The 24627-nt window shown below is 38.4% G+C and overlaps 2 protein-coding genes across 8 annotated transcripts in view; both read left to right on the forward strand.

Moving 5' to 3' along the window:
- Positions 1–14668, forward strand: part of MYO5A (myosin VA) — a 106174-nt gene extending 91506 nt beyond the window's left edge. For 4 of the 7 annotated variants that reach the window (XM_014944628.1, XM_014944632.1, XM_014944634.1 and 1 more), the window contains 9 exons: positions 3014–3107; positions 4553–4699; positions 5098–5252; positions 6410–6499; positions 7232–7382; positions 8137–8419; positions 9258–9432; positions 10443–10523; positions 11322–14668. In XM_014944628.1, coding sequence (XP_014800114.1) covers positions 3014–3107; positions 4553–4699; positions 5098–5252; positions 6410–6499; positions 7232–7382; positions 8137–8419; positions 9258–9432; positions 10443–10523; positions 11322–11474 — 1329 coding nt within the window. In that variant the 3' untranslated portion in view covers positions 11475–14668. The remainder of the gene's footprint in view (positions 1–3013; positions 3108–4552; positions 4700–5097; positions 5253–6409; positions 6500–7231; positions 7383–8136; positions 8420–9257; positions 9433–10442; positions 10524–11321) is intronic. The other 3 variants (XM_014944629.1, XM_014944630.1, XM_014944631.1) reach the window with 1 other exon arrangement.
- A 1150-nt stretch (positions 14669–15818) lies between these two features.
- Positions 15819–24627, forward strand: part of MYO5C (myosin VC) — a 35473-nt gene continuing 26664 nt past the window's right edge. Inside the window, exons 1-9 of the mRNA XM_014944787.1 lie at positions 15819–15924; positions 19357–19467; positions 20376–20541; positions 20815–20959; positions 21363–21519; positions 22082–22225; positions 23150–23231; positions 23827–23934; positions 24484–24590. Of these exons, the coding sequence (XP_014800273.1) occupies positions 15898–15924; positions 19357–19467; positions 20376–20541; positions 20815–20959; positions 21363–21519; positions 22082–22225; positions 23150–23231; positions 23827–23934; positions 24484–24590 (1047 nt within the window). The 5' untranslated portion in view covers positions 15819–15897. The remainder of the gene's footprint in view (positions 15925–19356; positions 19468–20375; positions 20542–20814; positions 20960–21362; positions 21520–22081; positions 22226–23149; positions 23232–23826; positions 23935–24483; positions 24591–24627) is intronic.

The following is a 24627-nucleotide window of genomic DNA, read 5'->3' on the forward strand; positions in this document are numbered from 1 at the left end:
GAGTTGTATGCAGATGATCCCAAGAAGTATCAATCGTACCGGATTTCACTTTACAAACGGATGATTGTATGTAGATCACGTGAATCCTGTTTCTCTGTTGTCTCGTTCGCTATTTCTGGAGCACTAATTGAAAAGCAGGCTGCCTCCCTTTCTCCCTTTCAAAGGAAATCCCTGCAGAGAGCTTCAGGATGCCAATTTCTTCCCTCAATGCTTTTTTTGTTAGTCTTAGTGTCCATTGTCAGGCTCTTGTCTTAGTACCAAAGGTTTTGAGGAAAGCATTAGATAATTCAGAGAATAGATGTTGGAAAACTGAAAATATAAGTGTGGCTCAGCAGAAGCTGTCTTCCACTGGCAAAGGTAAAGGGTGAATGTTTCCGTCTCTGACAGCTCCCTCCTGCTGCTTAGTCATATGTTATGATTTTTAGCCATTTTTTCCCCCCAAGAGACCTACTCATCACATTCTGTGTTCCCAAGACAACACACAGTCATGTAATTACATCCCAGAGGAGTTCTCTTTATTTTCAAATACAATGGATGTAATTTTACTTGTTAAATATAGACTCATTCCTTAGTATTTCACTTCTGATGTTTGAGTATTGCAAGTCCCCTCCAAGTCAGATACGTGTTTCTTTTCCACTCCTGGCCCTAGAGTGGAAACAATTTATAGGCTTTCCAGATGCAATATTAGAATTGCAGTATTCACTGCAATCCCATCTTGATTAGCGTAAGAAAATGTCCTGTCCAGGTTCTCACAAAGGTTGTATTTCAAACTTTCATGGTATTAGTCTGCCCATTTTCAAAAGATCTGACTGTTCTGCAGCTCATCTACATCAGCTTCTCTCTGGGAGAGACTGGTGTGAACACCACAACTAAGGACCAGACTGCCTAAAAGTTAAAGATTCTTGATCTTGTTTTAATCTGATTTAATTTATATAGTGCTTATTGAAGTGTCAGTGTCTCAAAGGAAGGGGGAAAAACAATCCTGTACCTATTTTTACAGTTTTATGAGGAGTTGTATGCAGATGATCCCAAGAAGTATCAATCGTACCGGATTTCACTTTACAAACGGATGATTGTATGTAGATCACGTGAATCCTGTTTCTCTGTTGTCTCGTTCGCTATTTCTGGAGCACTAATTGAAAAGCAGGCTGCCTCCCTTTCTCCCTTTCAAAGGAAATCCCTGCAGAGAGCTTCACGATGCCAATTACTTCCCTCACTGCTTTTTTTGTTAGTCTTAGTGTCCTCTGTGTCATCTGTGTCTCTTTTGGATGCACAGTTTTGCTACTAATATAAGCCTTGCACTGTAAGCAAAGCAGTTTCTTTTTGAACACTTCTTAATACTGCCCTGAAAAATAGGTACATGATGCAAAAGGTGCTCAATTTTCAGAACCACTCTTTGCTTTAAAACTTTGATATATTTAAAATCAGATCAGCAAAATAAGAGGCCTGATCGTACGGATACTTACCGAGGTGAATAATGGCTGCAATCCAGTCATAGCCTGAACTTGTTCATACATCTCTTTACAGTGCTGACATCTGGAATGAAGAAAACTATCAGAATCAAAAGACATAACTTTTAAAATGTTTTTCAAAAATGCAAAATATGAAGGATAAAATTGGAAATAATACTTCCATTATCATCAAAAATAACTAATTGAGATGGCGCCATACAGAAGCTTGAAAGTATATAATTTATGAGATTCCAAATCTTAATGAGATGTGAAATCTGCTTAATTTATTTAGAGGAGCCATAGAAGGAGCTTTGTTCCTCCTTACATACTTGTTCAGAAATCACATCCCTCCACTGATACACTCAAAACAGTCTGTTGGACTTACATGTGTTTTTTTTATTAATTTCAGGAGAAATTGTTGTATCTGACAATAAGCGTATTGTGTTATTAACAGGATTTCTGTTGTAAAAGTGAACACTGTTTTGAATGTGAAGCATGGCCTTGATTCTATTCTTTCAACAGGCCTAATTATCTTACTGCTCAAGTATATTATATTAGGTTGTAAATTCTTTACTATGTAATTAAGAGCAATTTTGTGTCTAATGCTAAGTTATTGCCAATGCTGCAATATTTTAGGAGAGGTGTAGTTGCCCAGATGATTCTTTTGGTGCAAGGAGCTCGTGGTCCCTTATGTTCTTACCAGTGCCACGAAGAGTCAGGCTTACAAAAGGGCAGTATTCTTTACAGCTGCTTTCAAACGCTTCAGCTGAAACGGTTTTCAGGTTTTTTCAGCTTGAGTTTTTTGCTTCTTTTAGAAAGACTTCCCCTGTTTTGATTACAAGATTATTTTGTGAATGCACTACCATAGATCACAGAATTATTCCAGGATAGATTTCTGGGGAGTGCTCCTTTGAAAGAAAAATACAGGTTTATTGCAAGAGTGGGACTTCTGGGTGCTGGGTGTTGTTCAGTTAACAGAATAAAAAGAGGTAGGACCCCAGTTTCGGGCTAAGGAAATGTGATCACAGCGACCACAGGGAAATGGCAGAGCATCACAAGAAAGTTTGTGTGTTTGGATGTTTGATTTTGGTAAATTTGAGTGCAAGTTTCTGCAGATCTCTCTCTTATGGTCTTATAAAATGGATGGGTCTGAATAACGAGTCAGTCCTGAAGGCATGAATAAATGATGCAGAAATACAGGCTCGCTGTTAAATAATAAAGAAAATTATTTCTGTGAGGCATTTGGAAGAGCAGGGAGGAAGCATTAGGGAGATGTGTTTTCAGCAAAATGTCTTCTGCTGTAAGAACTGACCTAGTTCTGAGTGTCTGCAGAATATACCTGCCTAAGAGCTTTGCCTTTGTCATGCTGCACATAACTTAATAATATTTGTGATATTTGGCTTGTGTTATAGGCAGTGTACCAGCTTGCAAACCGCAGCCAGAGGATGGCACCACTGTTCAGCTTTCCTCACCGCCTTGTAATTCTAACAGCACTGATTTTGTCTCTGTCACGTTATGGGATTTTTCTCATATCTTAATTTTTCCCTCACTTTAATTTACAGGATTTAATGGAGCAGCTTGAAAAGCAAGACAAAACTGTTCGCAAGTTAAAGAAACAGTTGAAAGTATTTGCTAAGAAGATCGGTGAACTTGAAGGTACTTTCATATCTTGAGACAAAGAGAGATATTGGTTTATGTTTTGTGATCCCATCGTTGTCATATCCATCTGTCTTAGTGGTCAGGAAGGCCTGAAGTCTTCAGTAGCATTAGCCTCTGTTAATTGATTCCAGAAGCAGGAGGTACGCTCAGAGCCCTGTGTGTTCCTTTCTAAACCTTTAAAAGATTTGTTGTATTTTGAAGCCAGAGTAAAGGAGATTGATGTTTCTCTGAAGGCTGAAACCATTTGAACATAAAGGAATGTTACCTGGGCTGTTTGTGTACTCAAAGACAGTATCTGTTTTTGTGAAGACAAAAGCAATACTAAATATGAATCAGGCAGAAATAATTTACCTAGTTTTCCTTTGTGAATTTCTATATCACTGGAGCCAAGAATGCTGAGACTGTCTTTCTCTGCTTGAGGTTTCCTTTCAGAGCTGCTGGCCAAACTTGAATATGAGAATGCAGAGATATGGACTAAGCTAATTTTATTTTTATGAGCATCAGAGTGAGTTCCTTTAGGATCTTAGGACTGGTGAGACTGAGAGCTTATTATGTCTCTGCATAAGTAAAGTAATTTTATTTGCTAAAAGCAATTAATAAAGTTGAAGTATTAATTTGTTTTTAAATAATCCTCGTCCTAACCTCTCAGAAGCTTTTTATAGTCATTTGCTTTTTCCAGAAACAAGCTTACTGCCTAATAAGTTGTTTTATTGAGTACCAAGATTAATATCAGTGACTGCATAATCTTCAGTGTTTCAGTGTTTGAGAAGAACAGTGATACCGATTTAAACTTGATTAACAGGAATATATTATCCTTTAGTTAGTGGCAGCTCTCCTTGAGCTCCAGTTTGGGTGTCTGCATTTTCTATCCCTTTTGACAGGGACACACGTTTAGCACACTTAGAGGATGCACAATAGCTTGTGATTGCACGCTGCTAGGAGGGCTGTGAGATGAGGATGCGGCTTTTACAAGGTGAAGCCAGTTCTGCTTTTCAAAAACAAAGAAGCAGCCTCATCAGGGGGAGTGCAGGTGCTGAACGTGATACCGTGAGGCACTGTATGCAACAAGCTGGATATTTCATACATTCTTTTGAAAGGTTACTCAAACTAAGTTTGTTTTTAAAAAGTCTTTCAATATTCTTTGGTTACGACTGTAGAGAAGATCACAGGAGTATTCATACGCAATATGGAGTTGGAAAATGTTTCTGAAAACATCCTTTAGTCTGTGTTTATGACCTAATTAACTTAGAAAGCTGTAGTAGGTCTGGCTGGGATGGACTTAACTTCCTTCATAGCAGCCTTGTGATGCTGTGTTTTGGATTTGTGGTTAAAACAATGTCGCTAACACACTGGTGTTTTGGCTGCTGCCGTCAGACCTTGCACGCTGTCAAGGTTTTCTCTTTTTTCCCCATTCTGAACTTCTTTTCATTTCCCCTCTGAAGTGGGCCAGATGGAGAACATATCACCTGGACAAATCATTGATGAACCTATTCGTCCAGTTAACATTCCACGGAAAGAAAAAGACTTCCAAGGGATGTTAGAATATAAGAAGGAGGATGAACAAAAACTTGTGAAGAATCTTATTTTAGGTAAGCATCTTTCTCACTTGCAGCCTCCTCTGCTCCCACACACTCTAAAAAATGAATGATAAGAACACAGAATTTGCATTAGGAAACAGATAGCTGATTTTGGTTTTGACAGTGTTCAGTTTATCTAAAATTCTGAAATGTCTATTGTAATCTAATAATCCTTCTTGATTAGTACAGTACATATTAATGTGTCTGTGTATTTTTTTAGTGGGCAGTTATGTTTTATTCTGTTCTGATGTTTTACCAAGAAAGTGGCTCATCTGAGTTTTGCTTTTAGTTTTTACTGGCTATATATAGATATGTATGTACAACTAACTTGGGGAGGTTGCCATTACCACATATAACACCTTCCAATGGCTTTATTCTTAACAAAACAATGTGTGTTTGTTTTTCCCAAGAGCTGAAACCACGTGGAGTAGCTGTCAACCTGATTCCAGGACTACCAGCATATATTTTGTTCATGTGTGTACGTCATGCGGATTACCTTAATGATGACCAAAAAGTGCGGTCGTTGTTGACTTCCACTATCAACGGCATCAAAAAAGTGTTGAAGGTCAGTTAGTCTGCTTGGTTTAGTAAAACATTAATTAAAAATTTGCTTTTGATTTTATGTTAGAGGAGTGAGGAAAAGACTTCCAGTGAATTGGCTCCGGATTTCTGATCAGTAAAGTCCTCCCACCAAAGCTACAAAAAGTTGTTAACAAGCAGCAAATCATAGTGATAGCATTTTATCCACATAATGCCACAGATGGTTGGAATTAGTGGAAAAAGAACTACCTTCTTTTTATTTTGAATAGACTTTCTTCTCTGAAGCTGTGCCTGTAAAGCTTTGGATGCAGTTTGCATCCAAAGTGATAGTGAGTCTTTTTAATCCAGAATATTTAATTAAAACATTTCATTTGCAGTTTTGGTTCACCGATTTCCTCATTTGCTTCACCTACAGATCACATTGATGATAATACGCTACTGCCTAAAGTCTTTGCAATGAGTTGGCTAGGAGAGTTTACTCCAGGGGGATCTTGAAAGCAGTATTGAGACATAAATATGCTTCATGGAGTTTTATAGCTTTTAAATAAAGCTGATGTGCTCAAAATCCAAGAATTTAATCAAGCCAAACGTTTTGGAAAAATGTTTAGTAAACAATCCAGTAGAAACTTAGATATTTATAGAAACTTTTGGACACATTTAAGTGAGTGAAGTGCATGCTACCGAGCTCTAGAAATTTTAATTACTCAGCATATACTAGATTCTGTGTTCTTTGGTGAGGAGGGCTTTTTGTTTTATTTGTTTTCCATATCAGGCTGCCAAAATGGTTATGATGTGACACTGATGCAAACTGAATTGTTCTCTGCTCCCCCTGCTGGCTCTGCATCATTCACACCCTCTGCCTTGGGCTCTTTGCAAGTGTCACTGTGCCACAGAATGAGTGTTCGGGGAATATGGTCACATTGCCCTGTAGTTTCTGCACAGAGCAGTTAGGATGGCTCTGTAGAACACAGAAAGATCGTATCTGTGGGAGAAATCATACTTTGAAAGTTTTTGAAAAACATTACAGAAAGCCTTGCTACTCAAATATGTTACTGAAATACACAAAGTTTTGCAAAACATCAGAATCTGAGTAGCTAAGTAGATTTTAATTGTTTACCTAACATTTTACTGTTTTATTGCTCCTACCAGTCTTTGTTGAAATGTGTTTGTTTTTATCTTCAGAAAAGAGGTGATGACTTTGAAACAGTGTCCTTCTGGCTCTCTAACACCTGCCGATTTTTGCACTGTTTGAAGCAATACAGTGGAGAAGAGGTAAGCAGTGCTCCTACTCTGGTTTCTTTTGCTCTACAGTGAGCACTACTGTAGTAGTGTGAGCACTACTCTTCAACAAATTCCTATCATATGTCAAAATCTACTCAAAGTCTCTTAAAACAGCTACACTTTTTGCAATGATGGTGATGACGTCAGTGGAAGGCACAGGGAGATAAGACTTGAAGCAGTTTCCCTTTATTGCAGGCTGGGGGCCCAGAGGTTAAATGACATTGTGCTCCTGAAAGTGCCATCTCAGATTAGGTAGAAGAACCTGACTGCTGCTGTTTAGTAATGATTCATTGAAGTTCCTATGAAAAAGGCTGTATTGAGCCCTTTAACCACAGTATGGCATGCCAGTCTATGTTTGGAGGCTGTGGTATGCCTCATTTCTTCTTCATCCTTAACTGGGATTTTGGCTATAAATGGGTAGGTGAGAATGCCCATGCTGGAGCGGGCGGGAAGGGTCTCCCCTGTCAGAAAGTTGGCAGAGTTTGTTTCTGTGTCAGTTATTTGAATTTGCAAGTCAAGGAAGCAGACGTGGCACAAGTTGCAACTGAAAAGCAAATTTTTGCATTCACCTCAATCAGAACTTCCAAATAAAAGTTTTGAGGGGCTATGACTATGATTTTGAAAGTATTATTTGTCACTTGCATGAAAAAATATCAATACTGGTTTTGTGTAATATTTTTTAATTCCACTGAAGCATTTGTTTCTGTTATTTCATGAATTCAGGGTTTTATGAAGCATAATACACCTCGTCAAAATGAACACTGCCTCACTAATTTTGATTTAGCTGAATACAGACAAGTGCTGAGCGACTTGGCTATTCAGATTTACCAACAACTTGTCCGAGTGCTGGAAAACATTCTGCAACCCATGATTGGTAAGGCAAAGCTGAACTCCTTAAACTCCACACCGTAGTACCAAAATGAAAACTGTGATGGCAGTGATAGGCTCTATCTTGTATTTCTTCCTAACCAGTAGAGTTTTATTAATAGTTCTTGTAGTATTCTTTTTAGAGATGACAAGGACTACACTGAACAGGTTTGGATTAGCAGAAAAACTAAACTGTGGCTGGTTCTTCTGGCCATGACAGAATAAATCGGTACACTTTATTTGTACTTGTCATAAGCCATGCATTTACATGAAGAAACTATTAGGACAGTCTGACATTTGTTGCCCTGTGTGTTGGGAAATATCCCATGGAGAATCTGGACTTTAATTACATGATAATTCATAATTAAAATGAATATGGAGAAAAATGGCTGGTTGTCATTATGGACAGCAGTCAGCAATGAAATAGGTAGCAGTGATGAAGTTTACATTCAGAGAGATTTTATTCATTGAAGTACTTTTCATTTGTCTTGTCAGACAGTACTTTCACACAAATTTTCATTATGCTTTCTGATCACACCATTTAGAAGAATGAAACAGCTCTCAGGTTGCTGACTCTGCTGCTCATATGACCATGGAAAGAAAAAACAGTATTTTGCTGACCTAGAGTCAGACCTTCCTTTCAAACACACAAGCTGTAATCTTTGTACAAACCCTGTAAGCTTAGATTTTGCAGAACATAGTGGAAAAGCGTGCATATAGGAATTTTCAGTCATTATAATAATGCTGTCAATCAAATGCAGTTTCAGGAATGCTGGAGCATGAGACAATCCAAGGTGTCTCGGGGGTGAAACCAACAGGGCTGCGGAAGAGAACATCCAGCATTGCTGATGAAGGAACCTACACTTTGGACTCCATTATTCGGCAGCTGAACTCTTTCCATTCAGTGATGTGTCAGCACGGAATGGATCCAGAGCTGATCAAACAGGTTGTCAAGCAGATGTTCTACATCATTGGGGCTGTAACGCTTAACAATCTTCTCCTGCGCAAGGACATGTGCTCGTGGAGCAAAGGAATGCAGATAAGGTGGGAGAACTTATTTTATACTTTCCTTGAATGTGCTGCTGGAAATCTTAGTGAACTCGTGACTCAGCATCATTTTGAGGGAATAGCACATACACTTTGAATATTATTTTTTCACACACAAACAGCTGTTTCACACACAATCAGATGCTGTTAAACTTATTTTGAGTGGTTTAATTAAAATGAGCTTGGTTAATTTAGAACAAATCCTACCTGGCTCTTAAGGAAATGTGGTAGAAGCAAAACAGAAGTATTTCATCATCAAGTAGGAATCAGAACTGTAGGTGAAATGTTGGTAGTTGCTTTCACAACTTTTAGAGAAGAATAACAAACTGCTTTCTTTGTATGCTGGTGACTCAGTGGATACCTGCTGTGTTCATCCACACTGCAGTTTGCTGCATCCTGTGGTAAAGCCATCTTATTCTATTCCTGCATTTGGCATCAGTTGTCTAATGCATTGTACTGGTATATGCCAGGAAATTTCGCCAAGGCATCCCAGCCCCTCAAGTAACCTTGAAAAGCCTCACTGTTCATCTGCATGGACAACATCTCATTTGCCTTTCTTATACTCATCACATTCCTGCAATTAATAGGAACAGAAACAAATGGGAAAAGCTAGTTAATGGAAATCTTTGGCCATAGTTTCTAACTGTTTTGATACTCAACATATAGTGCCTTAATGAGAAGGAAACAGTATGAAGACAAAATTACATTAAATGACAAGTGTGAAGCAAAACTGTGTAAGGACAAAGAAGAAACACTGGGAAACAGAAATTGCATGTGCTTTTGATTTAGCTGTAATCAAGCGTTAATGTCTTGATACTCTTACCTCTTTGTACAGATACAATGTGAGTCAACTGGAAGAATGGCTACGTGATAAAAATCTGATGAATAGTGGGGCTAAAGAAACACTGGAACCCCTCATCCAGGCTGCACAGTTGTTGCAAGTGAAAAAGAAAACAGATGAAGATGCAGAAGCCATTTGTTCGATGTGCAATGCACTGACTACAGCCCAGGTAAGCAAACTCTCATTGTCTGTCCCGCTGTCACGTTTGAACAGGTCTCTGCTCTGACGCTATTTGCTTTGCCTGCCTGCACTGCTGTTGCACATGGATAGAAGATTTCTTACTTTGTTTTGAAGATTTCTTATTTTGTTTAAAGTAAACCAGATTAAATTGGAGGGGTTAAAAAAGGACCAGATCTTTTCTGAAGTCTGATATTCAAGATAAGTTTTTGACCAAATGAGAGGAAGCTCAGTAGACTGTGCGGTGTGTAGTACTATACATAGTCTTTTAGTTTGTGAAGATCCTTAGACAAAACTCCTCACTGTAAGACACCTCCATACTGCAGGCAGCTCTGCCCAGGATACTAGGAAATTATCTTCCTGCCATCAGAGTTAGTATCTAGTTAAGCTAATGGACAATTCACACAGAGCTGCTGTCTCAGGGTCTGCAAACAAAAGTGTTAAGTTACTGCACCCATTAGCCTCAGAAAGGCTGAACCCAGTGTATCTCAGTAAACAGCTGAAGACTTCTATTTATGAAAGATTAGATTTTTGTACAGATTAGTTTTCTTTTAACTGTGCTACATTTGCATAGAGCTTGTACAGGAATAACTGGATCCAAGCATTTTTGATGATTACTGAACATTTCCTTGAATGGAACCTACAGAAGGCCACAACAGGGTCAAAACTAGGGAGAGAAATACAGCATGTTTCTAGGGGGTGTAAGAACACAATCGGTTACTTGTAATCTGATTTTTCCGTAGTTTGGTATTTTCCACAGACATGTAGAATTTTAGAGTTTTTACCTCCAAAGAACACACGTTCTGAAGGAGGCAGTCACATAACGTAGCATTAAGCAGGTGATGGAATTCTGTACAAATCAATAAAGCAAAAAATAACAGATACGTGTAAAGAATTTTCTTTTTTAAATAGCTAAATGTAAAAGTATATTATTAGTAACCATGGAAGCATCTGTTGATTCACCAGCAAAATGAACCTAAGAATGGTTGTTCTTCTTCACAGATTGTAAAAGTTCTGAATTTGTATACTCCAGTTAATGAGTTTGAAGAGAGAGTCTTGGTATCGTTTATACGTACAATACAGGTATGGCTATATCTTTTCATCAAAAATTATCTACTTCTAAGAACTCCCCTGATGAGGCAAAATAGGTTGTGTCCTGAAATATGTCCAGGAGTCTGAAGTAAACTAGGCTTTTTAGCTCTCGTTTTTTAACTATGTTGAAAAGGTGATGTGAGCCTTAAAATTTTAAGGTGTCACAATTTACTGCCCCCAGTGAAATTACATGAAAATGATAGCTTCCCTGTCAGCATATATGAAATTTTTGGAAGGTGAGAGGCTTTTGTGCTTATAAATGTTTGTGTATGTAAACACACATGTATGCCAACTTTTCAAGTGGTAACATTTATATATGCAAATTTGCTTTTGTCAGACCTGTATCTGCATGAGAACTTCAAACTGCTTTGAAAACAGAGGCCTGTGTTCACTCCAAAGTTGTTCATTTAGCCCTTCTAGTTTTATATATATTGATGAAAATGAAATATTTTGTAAACTCCAAAGAAAAGCAGCCAGTAGAGCAAAATAAAAGAGAGATAGATGATCTGTCTAGTCTGTTAGAAATCGAATTACATTACTAGCAAGATGAGGGAGATTGGGAAGGTAGAACTGAAATAAAACTATAATTCCACTTACTGAAAAGATGCAGTTACCAGATGATGGGCAAATCTTCCTTTTGCAGGGAATCTAAGTATCTTCTGATTGCATTGTAAGGGGGAGATATGCAAAACCAAAAGTGAAGAAAGTAACTACAGTTGCCTCTTTGCAAGATGAGTATTATCAATGAAGTGGCTAAATGCTAATGTAATCCCTTTCTTATCTTTGCAGATGCGTCTGAGAGACAGGAAGGACTCTCCTCAGTTGCTCATGGATGCTAAACATATCTTTCCTGTTACTTTTCCGTTTAATCCATCCTCTCTGGCATTAGAAACCATTCAGATCCCAGCCAGCTTGGGCCTGGGCTTCATATCACGTGTCTGATCCCAAGGATGTGGTGTCCGTGTTAGATGGAGAATCAGTTGCCTGATATCTTTACCTGTTAAAACATAGTGAGCCACTGAAAACACATTTTCTGAACAAACAGCCTATATATGCCCAGATCTGTAGTAAAAGTAGCTGGAAAACTACGTAACAGCACCACAGATTGAAGGCTAATAGAAAGATGTGCATTTCTGTTCATTCATTGCACTGATTCATACATTTCCAGAATATGGAAATCAGGCTTGGACAAAAATTGTGTCTTCAGCTGTCTAGAGACATTTTTAGATCTTTAGTAACGTATTTAAATAGTGTAAATTAAACTCCATATGTAATCTTCTCATAGGCAGGGACCAACAGGGACAGTCACAGTCCTGAACACGGAAGACTTGAAAGTAAGGCATTTTATAGTAGAATACACAGTCACTTGGGAGCCTGTTACATTTAATTTGTAAGAACTGGAATGGAGAAAACAAACTGGCAATATATAAAATGTTTTCTTAAACCACTTCCTTATTTATGTCAGTTTGACATAAATTCTAGTGATAAGTCTTATAGCTCACTATATGCTGTAACTTAGGTGTTCATTTGTTAGTACTGTGGTTTACCAAGCATACTAAATCGCTGCTGCATATTGTGTTCTTTTAAATGTATGACAGTATCATACTAAGCACTAAAAATAAGATACTTCTTTTTTTTGTTGTCAACCTTATTTACAGTCTGATGCAGTCTGTTATTTTAACTGGATTTTTGCAAGTGGTATCAAATAACACCCATAGAGGAAAATGGTAACTAAGCACAAGTAGCACACTGGAAATTACATGTTTAGTTATTTTTAAAAGTAGTTAGCTAAAAATACAGAATCTTGAAATAAATGATCAGAAGTCAATAATGATTTTAGTATTTATTTAGATTTTGTTGTCTGTCTAATGTTCTTTGTTGATAGACCCCAGAGATGACGTTCCGTATTTTAAGTATAATCTCTTTCATTTTGTTGCCACTTAGAAAGAAAGAAAGAAAGACAGTATTCTTTCCTACTGGAATTTGAGAGGAAGAACTTTAATAGAAAATTTCTGCATTAGCCCAAGGCTGTCATTCTTTGAAAGCCTGACTAAAAAGAACGTTGAGTAGGTTTTGACTCTGATGCTGTCATTTGACTATGATTCATGCTGATTTAATGGTTGGAGACCCAGAGTGCATAATGAGAAACTGAGTTATTTTGTATATTCCACATTACTGGAAAGATTCTTCTTCTCACACATCTTGGATCTGCTATATACAATTAACATTTCACAATGTGCAACATAAGTGCAGAAGCCTTGCTAAAGGTTCCAATTCTGAACTTTAAAACAGGTATTTTGTGGTGTATGGCTCAAATATACATGTAAAAAAAAGCCACACAGATTAGTCAATTGCATTGTGCAATATTTTTTATGAATTATAATAACTAGCAACTTAGCATTTATATGAATTTCTTTTAAAATATAGAGAAATGATCTAGAGGTACACTATTAGACTATTTGGTACTAATCCGTTTGCCTGCAAACTCACAGAAAAAAAATGTGCAGTTAAGCAAACTGAAACATTTCAGTTATATTTGAGAGGTAGACATGCTGTTTGTAGGGTTCCTGAAGTCGGTAGTAAAGACAACCTAAACTTTGTCAGTATCATTTTAAGATGGTAATGTTGTCTTATTTTCAAATATGTATGCCCCATATTATGTTTAATGGATCATGCCAGTACTTCCAAGAACCTAATACTGCATTGCATAAATGTTTTGAATGATCTTTGCTAAATGATTTTGATTGTTTTCCTGTGCATGGTATACCAAACACTCTTTTTTCAAATGTTACTTGATTTCTGAAACTACAGCTACTGTTAAGTGGCTCCAAATAAGGTATAACATAGTTTTCAGGCTTTTAGGGGTACTGTACTTGTAAGAATGTAATGGGAAGGCCTTCACATCCAGTAACGAGGGTAGGAAAGAAAATAGGTGAGAACATGCTGACCTCCAAATTTTTTCTCCTATTGAAAAACAAACAATTGGCATTACAGTATGCTCATACTGTAGATCAGGAAATGTATCCACTACTTAAGCATTAGTGTATAAAAATATATGCCTAAATGTATTTTTGTTTATTTTTTAAGTTTGTTTACCTGTAAAAAGCCTTATTGTATCTTGTTTCCTTAAAAAAAAAAGTAGTGTTTAGTAATTTATAGGTATTATCCTTAAACTCAGTGGTTTGACTGGTATTACTTTTATATCACATTAAAAGTATATGCTGCTTGACATGTTTTAAAGGAAAATTTTTAAGTTGGAATAGATGTGTAACTGGTAATTCATCTAACATTTTACATGGCAGTATTTTACATGCACTTTTCAGAAGTAAAATTTTAGTGTCAGTGTATAATAGATCTTTCACCTTAGGATTAATATCTCTTTAACCATGGAATATAATGCAGAATTCTTTTAACAACTTTTTTTTTCCTTTGAATCATTGTTATGCTCTTTTAATGTGGACATATCTTTTATATTTTAATTTATTATCTATTGCTATGATAGATTTTATCAGATGCTGGAAAAATATTTGTCAATGACCCCTTAGAATTATATACAGTTATTCTAGAGATTTTGCACAATAATTACCTCATTCAGTTTTGTGTATTTTTATTCCAGTGATCATTTTATTCTGATGTTTAGGACACAGTCTTCTATCCAAATTTTGAAAAATTGCTTCTCAGTCTTCAATCTGGGATGGAACATGAAAGTGCTTAAGTCCATTAAATGTGATTAATCTATTCTATCACAGGAAAAAATAGGGTCAACTTCAATGTTGAAAAGTGGATTGATATCCAATAACATTTGTTCCCAACTTGGAAACACCAGCATTTGCAATTTGAAGTGTAATTTGTGATTTAAACTGAACACATTTCAAATACCGTACAAAAACTATGAGTAAACACTTGGTTTTTGAAGATGCTGATACTTCATGTGATAAATAAAAGCCTTTAAACATAGGTTTTCACTCGATGCCACTACAGTACATAGATGAAAACCAAAACATTGTCAGAATGACCTGAGCTCTGATCTGTTGTAGTGTCTGATGTTGTACTTAGTAAATGTATGCATCATAAAACCTGTAGCCTAATAGCTATCACTGGAAAACGTCCAAATAAAAATACAACTGTAAGATTTGCTTTGGGGTCCTTTCTTCTCTCGTTTGGTTGGTTGGTTATCCATAAGCTGTGTGCTGGCATAGTCCCCAGACGATGCTCCAGGTTCTCTCAGCCTCTATGGCAGACTTGGTGCCAAGGGAGTTGGTTAAAATCTGAGGATTGTACAAATATCCACCCAGATACCAACAGGGTGCCATAAACCACTGGGTGTATTTGAAAATACTTTGTTTGACGTAACCCACTTCTGCTAGGGTATTTTGTTTGTCACCAACTATTAACTGCTACTGAAATAAGAATTAAGATTTGTACTTGGCTAAAACATTTCCTTCTGTGCTGTGACAGCTCCTGGGCTCTGGTGGGCAGGGAGGGCTCATGGTTCCCTGGGCACGTATCCCCCTGCCAGCGCCTGGCTCTGTGTCTGCTCACATCTGCTTTCTCATAAAGGGCATTTAATTACAATACTTGTTAGTGCCCTGAGCTTACTAAATGCATTCTGAGTTATGTTTATCCTAAGTTTGTCAGAGAAACTCCTTCATGGTGTCTTACTAATGAATGAATGTTCCCTTTTCCCTGCACGGCCAGGAGCGGCTCCCTTCGCGAGCTAGGAAATGGAAGATCAACAAGGATTTTTGAATTTCCTTTCCTTTGTTTATATATTAACAAGTAAACTAATTATAACATCATGCAATGTTAACGGCAAAGTATATTTCTTTCTACAAGCATTCAGCCTACAGTGCTGTATACCAGCACACTGGAGGCCAAATTACTGTGAGGAAAGAGAATAATGAGAAAACTGCAGAAGAGATTGGGATTTGGAGGCCTTAAAAGCAAGCAAGGTGATAAACACAGTGCTCCTGACCACCTGCTCCTAACGGAGACTCCTCAGCACCTATTTTTCCTGGCACAGAACTAGGCACTGCCTCCCCCGTCCCTCAGGATGTACCCAACATGGCGACTGGGGCTACTCCCCATCCCGTTATACTTACATATGTCTCAGAATTGGGACCTGCCGTGCAAGCTGCCCGCATAAAAACCCCGGCACGATTAGGAGCCCTGCGGCCGGGTGCCGCGGGTCACTGAGGCGAGCAGCGCGGGGAACCGCCTCCCTCCTCGGCGGGGAAGGGCCGCGCCCGGGCGGGACGGGCCCTGGATCCGGCCAGGCTCCGCTTCCCCACGCCTCGGGGGCGGCCCGCGGCCACCTGCTCCCTGCCGAACCCGCCGCGGCACGTCTGTCCCCGCCGGCGGCCCCATGGCGCTGGCCGAGCTCTACACCCAGGTGAGCGGGGCCTAGAGGGGGAGCGGGCGGCCATGGCAGCGGCGGCGCCTGAGGGGCAGCGGGGGCGCCTTCTCCCGCCGCCGCTGAGGGGGCGACGGCGGCCCCGTGAGGGGAAGGAGAAGGAAAGGGGTGACCAGGCCGGGCGAGTAATGCCAGGCTCGCCGGAGAGCGCCTGTGCTTTTTTGTGCTTTCTGGGGTATTAAAAGGTTGAGCCATTGGTGTTTCTGACAGAGTTGGCTGGGTTGGACCCGACGGAGGGAGCGTGTCCCCTCGGTGTGAGGGCGGCTCGCACAGCTATAAAATCTCAGGGCAGCCTGCGAAAACGCTTCTTTTTCTGAGAGAAATACTTCCTTTTTTTGAGACTGTTGGCCTTCAGGTGTAGATATCTGAGGTGCTGGCTAGTGATTAGGCAATTTTAAAGTTTTAACAGCACTTTCCTGGCCGCTTAATCGTGGAGAGACCACTCTTTTTGTTATGCAAATATTTAATAAGTTTGGCAGAACTGGGCACTAAAGCAAAGATTCTTCCTCCTTAATGTGGCTGCTGTATTATTTTTTTTTTTGCACAATTATTTTCCCTTTTCCTGTAGTCAACAGAGTGTTGTGACATACAACTCGTTTGCTTAGCTTTAAATAACAAAATTAATATGCATATGTTACAGATTTATAAGCCTGTATCTCCTCTATCACAAAAGCAGGTGCCCTAATAAACTCCCGTTTAGCCCTGTGCTGCACTGGTGTTTATTAATACGCTTCGTTGGTACCACACTGAGCAGCAGAATGAACAAATTGGGGGTTTTTCTTTGATCAGGAATAATGTTGGGCAGGTGAAGGGGAGGAAGGAGTGTGGGTGTAACTTGATACGAAAATGAGCAAACTCTCTTCTGTTTACTTGTGAGGCAGGGTTTGGAGAAGGCGAACTTTGGCAGGCTGGGTACATTTGCCAATGGAGGCTCCTGGAACTGCAGGGACCTTTTCTGAAGAATCAGGAGTTCGATCACATGCTTTTTCCTCCCTTTCTTGTCCGTGACCTGGTGCATTTCACTGTCTTATGTGGGAACATGCGATGTGCTCCTGAGGCTGTTTCATGGTGATATTCATGACTCACACAGAGTAACAGCAAATAAAGAATTAAGTTTAACAGCTGTGAATAGATAAGTATTTTTCATAAGCCAGGAAATCAGCATAGTGTAGGAATGGCAGAAAAGTCAATTTATACTTCTTGACACATGAAAAAAGCGATGTTAAAACTTATTTATCTGTGTCTTTCATTTTCCTGTTAAGTAGATACTTGTGAAGCTGGGTTTGTCTCCCTTTGGTCAGATAGATGAAAACACTGTCATCATAGTGGTTTGGTGGTGTTTAGAAAAGATCTTTTTGATTTTGGATATTGCATGAAAAAATGCCATCATGCTGAAGGCATCTGCAAAGAGATATCATGAAAGCTGCTGAGGTTTTGATTAATGTTCATCACCTGACACACCAGGTTGGCGTATGGTTGACCAGAAAGGTCAACCTCCATCCTTCAAGATATGGAAAATTAAACCGGAGAGGTGACTGAGCAATTCAAGCTAACTTGCAGGATGTCCCTGTAAAAGTCCCTCTTACCCTAAATCCTTTGGTGCCGATCCTCGTGGTTAGAGTTGAGAAAGCTGCTGTTGAGGTACAGTGCAGTCTGTGGGGACCTCTGCAGGCACCCGTGGTTGACGGTGCGTTGAGTGGGGTTCTGGGCACAGAGACCCTCACGTTCTGAAGATCTGCTGGAGCTTCCAGGGCTTCCTCCAAATTGGAAAGGAGAAAAAGTCACTTGTGCCAAAACCAACAGTTGCAACACCACAGTGAGAAGATCTGTGAGTCTCCAAGGTATCTGTGGGTATGCTAACACTTCATAAAATCCTTGACTAATGTTCATTTTTCAAGTTGACAGCTGCAGCAGTTCTCACGGGTTTATTTAAACACATTTGGTTTAAACTGACTGAACATAGCTAGAGTAGGGGAATTAAATGAGGGCTATCAAAACAGATGCTGGAAGAAGATTATACAACACAGTTGCTTGTGCAAGTAGGGACTGAGTGATTCTGTGCTCTCTAGTATTACTTTATTACAAATTGGAGGAGAGATGGCTCATAACAAGGTCAGTACTAGCAGGTACTGGTGTTTTTCAGGCTTTTTTCTGACATCACTGTCCTTCCTCCTGTTGTCTCCTTACATCCAAATATAGTCTTCTGTGTTATCTTCATTGCCAACTGAGATACAGGCAATACAGTATCAAAAATGCCATGTACCAAGGTTTAAGGAACATCAGAACTAATCTCAAACTGCAAATCCCTGAACAGAAGTGATTTCCCTGTTAATAAACCAGTGTCTGTTAATGCATAGTTGATGCATCAGGAAGATTTTTAGGGATGCCAATTTGTTAAACCCTGGCAGGACCAGAAGAGCACACTCTACATCATTGAAGAATGATGTATTTACTGAGGTTGCCAGCTGTGTTATGTCCTTTCAAGGAATACTGTTTCCTATAGCTTCTTGGGTGTTTCCTGTGGCTTCTAGGGCAGAACATTTAAAGATGTTGCTAATGCTTCAGCATTTTAACTTCAGCATAGGAGAACTAGATGGTTTGAACAGCGTAATTTACATTAAAACATTTATGCTTCAGAGGGCTAGAGGTAATTCTGTTGTCTCAATTCTTCAAATACCTCAAGGAAAATTACAGTTTATCTGCTTGCATTGGAAAGAAGTGGTTTTAGGAAGGGTGTTTTCTTCCTGAGACAGAGCTAAAGTACCTTACTGGGACTGAGCTCAGCTAAGCCAGCGGACTGCTTGCAAAGAAAAGAAACCTGCCAGTTTGCCCTAGAATGGGGTAGGATGTTGTTTGGAGGTTGCACTTCAGTCCCATGAAAAGAAAGGTAACTGTGCGGAGTGTGTCTTGTGTATACAGCTGTGCCTGTGGCAAAATGCTTTCTAAGTTCAGTATACTGTTTGAATTCAGGGAAGCAACTGTATAAATTCTGGTAAACGAGGTGCTTTCTCTGGTACTTCCTCATTTGAAGTCTCCTAGAAATCAGGGCTTTGTCGTAAGTGCATTTTATTCTCTTTGCTCAGTGTTGAAGGGTTTGAAGAGCCAGGCAACAGTCTGGCCCTTGTTCACCTTCCTGCACGCTGTGTTGTTCTGCAGACTTCACACTAAACAGGAGCAGGACAAGCATGTCTGAGATTAATGAGTCTGCTCTCTTTTTTTTTTTTCTTTCACAGAGAGTAACTAAAGCACAAAAATACGGCCCAGTGAAAGGGTCAGAGCTAACAACAATCCCCAAAAGTCCTGGCAGCTAGTTCAGCTTTTAGGTTGCACTTCACTTTTGAAGACTATCTTTTTATGCTAGTCTGGTATTATTACAGCTGAGCTAACTATTATCTTGTTTTTCTGTTGTAGTACAATAGGGTTTGGATTCCTGATAATGAAGAAGTTTGGCAGTCTGCAGAAATCACAAAAAACTACAAAGCTGGAGACCGTTTTCTCCATGTGCAATTAGAAGATGGAACTGTAAGGAGAAAAGCCTCAATTCTTGTGGGATTTGCTGAAATATATTTATGTAGAAACATAGGACTCGCAGTTACAGGATCTAAATGACTTGTCTATAGTTTCTTTTATGCTAACCATGCAGCGAGCAGAATTTTGTCGGAGTGAAATTTGTGTAGTAATGGCTGTTTCCTACAAATGTGAAGAGTGCAATTCTACTGTATGTATAACATTAGTATAGAACACATACCTTGAAGATCACTTCACTTTTGAAACAAGCACTGAAACTCATCTTAAGTGAAAGGCAGGCATAGTTATTTCTCACGGAGAAAACAGCTGTTGCTTTTTTTCCCTAAAGTTACTGCCTTATGTAAGATCTCTTAATTTTAGTATGTGAGTTCTTTACAGAGTTAGTGTTTTGAAAACAGTTCTTCTGTATTTCTGCATTCCTGTTCTGTAAAGACAGGTATTAAATATATTAATAAACAGATTTGTTGAAAGAAACAGAAGTGAGTTTTAAACTTTGTGTAAAGAAAACTGAAGGGTTGGAATAAAGATAGTTTTAGAGCTGACTTAAGTTCTGACCAGGTGTTTACTTTTCGTTCAGTTGCAGCTGGTCTGCCATTTTCATTTGTAGTTGAAACATGTATGTGTTCAGAGAGCTAAACACATTTCCCATTTTTACAGAGTTCAATACAAAATAATGTAAATAAAGAGAATGTAGCTTTCTTTTTAAAGAACAGCAAAGAAGAGGTCTTTCTTACTTTCATGATCTTCAAGTGCTCTAAGTTCAGCGGGTTGTAAGGGGTTGATGAAATACAAGATCAGACAGGGCTCTGGCATCCCCATAACTTTGTGTAAAGGTAGAAGATCAATTTGTGTTTATGCAAACGTAGTGCGTTTTATGGTATTTCAAGTAATTTTTTTGACAGGAACTTAATTACCCTGTTGATCCAGCTGCTTTGCCACCCCTACGAAATCCTGACATACTTGTTGGTGAAAATGATCTCACTGCACTTAGTTATCTCCATGAACCAGCTGTTCTACACAATCTTAAAGTTCGTTTTGTGGAGTCTAAGCTGATCTACACCTATAGTGGTAAGCAAAGTGAAATGCAGGGTTTAAAAAATCTTAAAAAAAATAGTAATCTTGGGTTAGTTTGCAATAAGATGTGAGTAATGTTTTCCTTAAGTGTATTTTAACTCATTCAAGTTAACTCATGTTTGTATAGGTATAGACTTGTTGGTTGATGAGGATCTCCTGCCTAGTTTAGAAAATATTGCTACTTTGTATCGGTTTAACTGTTGCTGAAAACCAGCATTTCATTGAAGTAACCTATGTTTTGCTTTTGTTTTGTACACTTGGTTGTAGGAATAATTTTGGTTGCAATAAACCCCTATAAACAGTTGCCAATATATGGAGATGCTATTATCCATGCATATAGCGGGCAAAACATGGGAGACATGGATCCACATATATTTGCTGTGGCAGAAGAAGCGTACAAGCAAATGGCAAGGTTCAGTATGTTGCTTAATGTCTATAAATAGTACTAGAAGTCTAATGGTGGTCAGTGTTATATGTAATTTAACTGTGTATGTGCACCATTGACTATTAAGAATACCTTTGAATGGCCAACTTAACTAGCGCAAGAGTAATTCCCAACTCAGGAATTTTTAGAACTTGTATCTATTTTCATTCTTGATGAGGGGCAAAACACTGTCTTAGCTGAGTGAATAGCAATGACATCAGTCTTGAGATTACAACTGAAGAGGAGTAAGAGAAGAACAGATGAAAGATGGAGCTGACAAGAGAGTTGACCACAGCTGTGTTTTCATACATTTGTTTCATATATATAGTTCTTACATTTATAAACACATTTTAGACACGTCTGATTTAAACGTCTGATTATTTGGTTTCAGAAATAACAAAAATCAGTCTATTATAGTCAGTGGAGAATCGGGAGCCGGAAAGACTGTGTCTGCGAGATACACTATGAGATACTTTGCCACTGTGAGTAAGTCAAGCAGCAATGCACATGTGGAGGATAAAGTGTTGGCATCCAATCCAATAACTGAGGTAAGTTGCAGAGAGTATTGTTCAAGTCTGTACTCATGAAGGAAAGAATTCTAAGAACTGCTGGGAACTTGTGTTTGAAATCTTCAGGGGTGTTTTAGCTGCCTGAGTTAAATACCTAAATTAGAGGTTTAACCTCTGAATGTTACTGGTGGAAAGAGGTAGTCAGCTTCAGGAACACCCAGGTTCTGCCCAATTTACCGGTGGCCCTTTGGAGGGACTAGTTTGCCTCCAGAGTTTTATTTTACCACATCCTGTTAATTAGATGACGAGAAAACAATATTGAACAAGTTGTTTCTTTTTATTAATTGGAATAGAAACTGATTAACGTTCCTTTTGGTGGGAAAACATATTTTCTCTAATTCTCAGTTTATGTAGCGTTATACTATTTGACTTGAGACTTATCTTCAAATTTGGGCCTCAAAGTTTAAGTCTCACAGCTCAATGCTAGATTGATCCTTGAGCACCTTTGATTTGAGGAACTTGTAGTCGAGTTGTGTTTTGACAAAGTTATTTTCATGAAAGATGCAAGTAAAACAAATTCTAAAGTTTATAATTTTTGTAGGCTGTTGGCAATGCAAAAACTACGCGGAATGATAATAGCAGTCGATTTGGAAAATACACTGAAATCAGTTTTGATCAGCGTTACCAAATCATTGGAGCTAACATGAGAACGTACCTGCTTGAGAAATCCAGAGTTGTCTTTCAGGTGGGTAAAATAAATCTTAAAACACTCAATGCCAGTATAGCTAAAAATGTACTGTCCTTTACTAGTTTCATATAGGAAATGTTATGTGAAGTTCTGAATATTATGTCTAATTAGCATTTGATTTATTTTTTAATAGGAGCTAGTCTTATTTATAATAAGAAACTAATCTTCCTTACACTGAGTGGAGGATATATCTCAGGGACAAATCTCTGGGATAAATGCAAGAAGAATTTGAGAAACCTATGACTTTCAGTCGCAATAGGAACACATGCCAATTGTACCTGGCAAGGAACAGCATATATAGAGCAGAGGGAGTATCAGTAAAAAAACTAACTGAAAATTTATAAGCTCGGGGTGTATTGCATGTGACTCATTATAGTGTCAGAGCATAATTGTGATAATATACCAAACAAAGCATTTAATTTTTTTTAAACTATTTTAACAAAGTTTTCCTTTTTAGTAGTGTTGTAACTTTATAAGTACTATTAAAAATACTTCTATATATCTGCCGCCTGACGGAGGGGTTAGAATAGTTTTCTGAGTGACCACAGGGTATTAGAGTTGGCACTCCTGCACAGTTGTCCATTCCAGTATTTGTCAGTCCTTATTAGTAGGTGGTTGTTCAGGCTGAAGAAATTATTAGAGTAACAGCCTTGTGGAAAGAACTCAGCATATTGGTGATGGAAATAAGGTGTTCTTGAATTAATCACTTTCAAAGCTCTTGTTGAAGTCTAAGATATGCCATTTTAATATTGGGCAGTTTCTTTGCCAAACAATGTTGCAGCAGAATTTAGCCTTCAGGTATCATCTCTTTGCAGCAGTGTTGATTATCGAATGTTTTTCTGTTTGAATGTTGGTTTGGGTTTTGTCCTTTTTTTTTTTTTTTTTCCTGTCTGTAATGGTATTCTTTGTTTTAATTTACAGTCAGAGAATGAGAGAAACTACCACATATTTTATCAGTTGTGTGCATCTGCTGTGCAACCTGAATTTAAGCATCTGAAATTAGGTAGGTCTCAAGAAAATAACTTACTTTTAATTTTTGCATTGCGGTATTTTGAAGATTGGATTTTCAAGTGCTAGGATTTAAGTGCTTTGCAGCATTAATCTCACAGACTTACAAGAGGACTTGCATTTTTAAGTCACTTAGCTATTAATCCTGCTTGTGTAGAACTTGGTATCAAATCCCTAGTAACTTGAATACTGCATGATCAAGTGCATAATTGTCTTTGAAAATCTTATTCTAATATTTCTGTAGTGACAGATGCCATAATGACAGTTTAGGGGGCTTGACTCATTCATCTCCAGAGGAGCTTTAATGCCATCTGGGACAAGCAGACCTTGGGTATTTGTTTACTCAGTCTTCATTCCTGTTTGTTTATTACATCAACTATTAAGATTGCTAGGAATTATGAATACTAATTCATGCCAGTTTAACTGTTAGGCACATAGATGTCTCTCAGAAAAAGAGGACCTCCAGCTCATTGTTACAGAGTAGTCATCTGACAGCATCTTCAATTTTCTGGTGTTACAAGAGTCTTTATCAAGCAGCTGTCCCCAGTCCCAAATTTTCTAGCATTACAAGTTTTGCTTTTTATCTGTAGGAAGCGCAGAAGAATTCAACTACACAAGAATGGGTGGCTGCACAGAAATAGAAGGAGTTGATGACAGAGAAAATATGATGGAGACTCAGAAGACATTTGGCTTACTGGGTAAATTCTTGGGAATACCTACTCAATGGATTTAAAAATTATTTTTTTTCTGAAGTCGGCAAACGTGGATTGTTTCTCAAGTGTTCAAAATATTAGTAGTAACTACCAAAATAGTTGCCTTTGAAGCTTATGTGTTGCACTGTTGGTCTGTTTTTAAAGTACTGGGCAAGAGCAATTTTTGAAGTACTAGGCTGTTAGCAATTTGTGTTCATTGTTAATGGTCAGAATCACTAGAGGCTGGAGTCTTCTTGGCCCTTAAGCTAACATGCTGTGACAAAAGTGGAATTGAAAGCTTCTTTGCCCCTGTATGGCTTATGTGAAAGCCAAATCAGACTTGAGCTGGTGCTTGAGGAGGTACAGGAATTTATGCCTAATCTTTCATCTGATCAGACAGGTAGAAAGTAAGCAGAACCAAGGCTTTGTGTAAAGGTCTGCAGAGATGCTATACAATTCTTGACTATACAACAAAGCAAGTAATCCAGCATTGTGCTATTTTAATTAATTGTACTGTTTCTGAGTATTTGAAATAATCAAGAATTGTTTTTTTAGGCCTGAAGGCGGATTTTCAGATGGATATTTTTAAAATGCTGGCAGCAATCCTACACTTAGGCAACGTGGGAATAACAGCTGTTGGAGATGACAGGTCATCCATCAGTGTAAGGAAGCAGTTCATTCACATACCAGCATTTTCTT

The sequence above is a fragment of the Calidris pugnax genome, unplaced genomic scaffold, assembly GCF_001431845.1.
Source record: "Calidris pugnax isolate Ruff unplaced genomic scaffold, ASM143184v1 scaffold70, whole genome shotgun sequence".
In the NCBI taxonomy this organism is placed as follows: domain Eukaryota; kingdom Metazoa; phylum Chordata; class Aves; order Charadriiformes; family Scolopacidae; genus Calidris; species Calidris pugnax.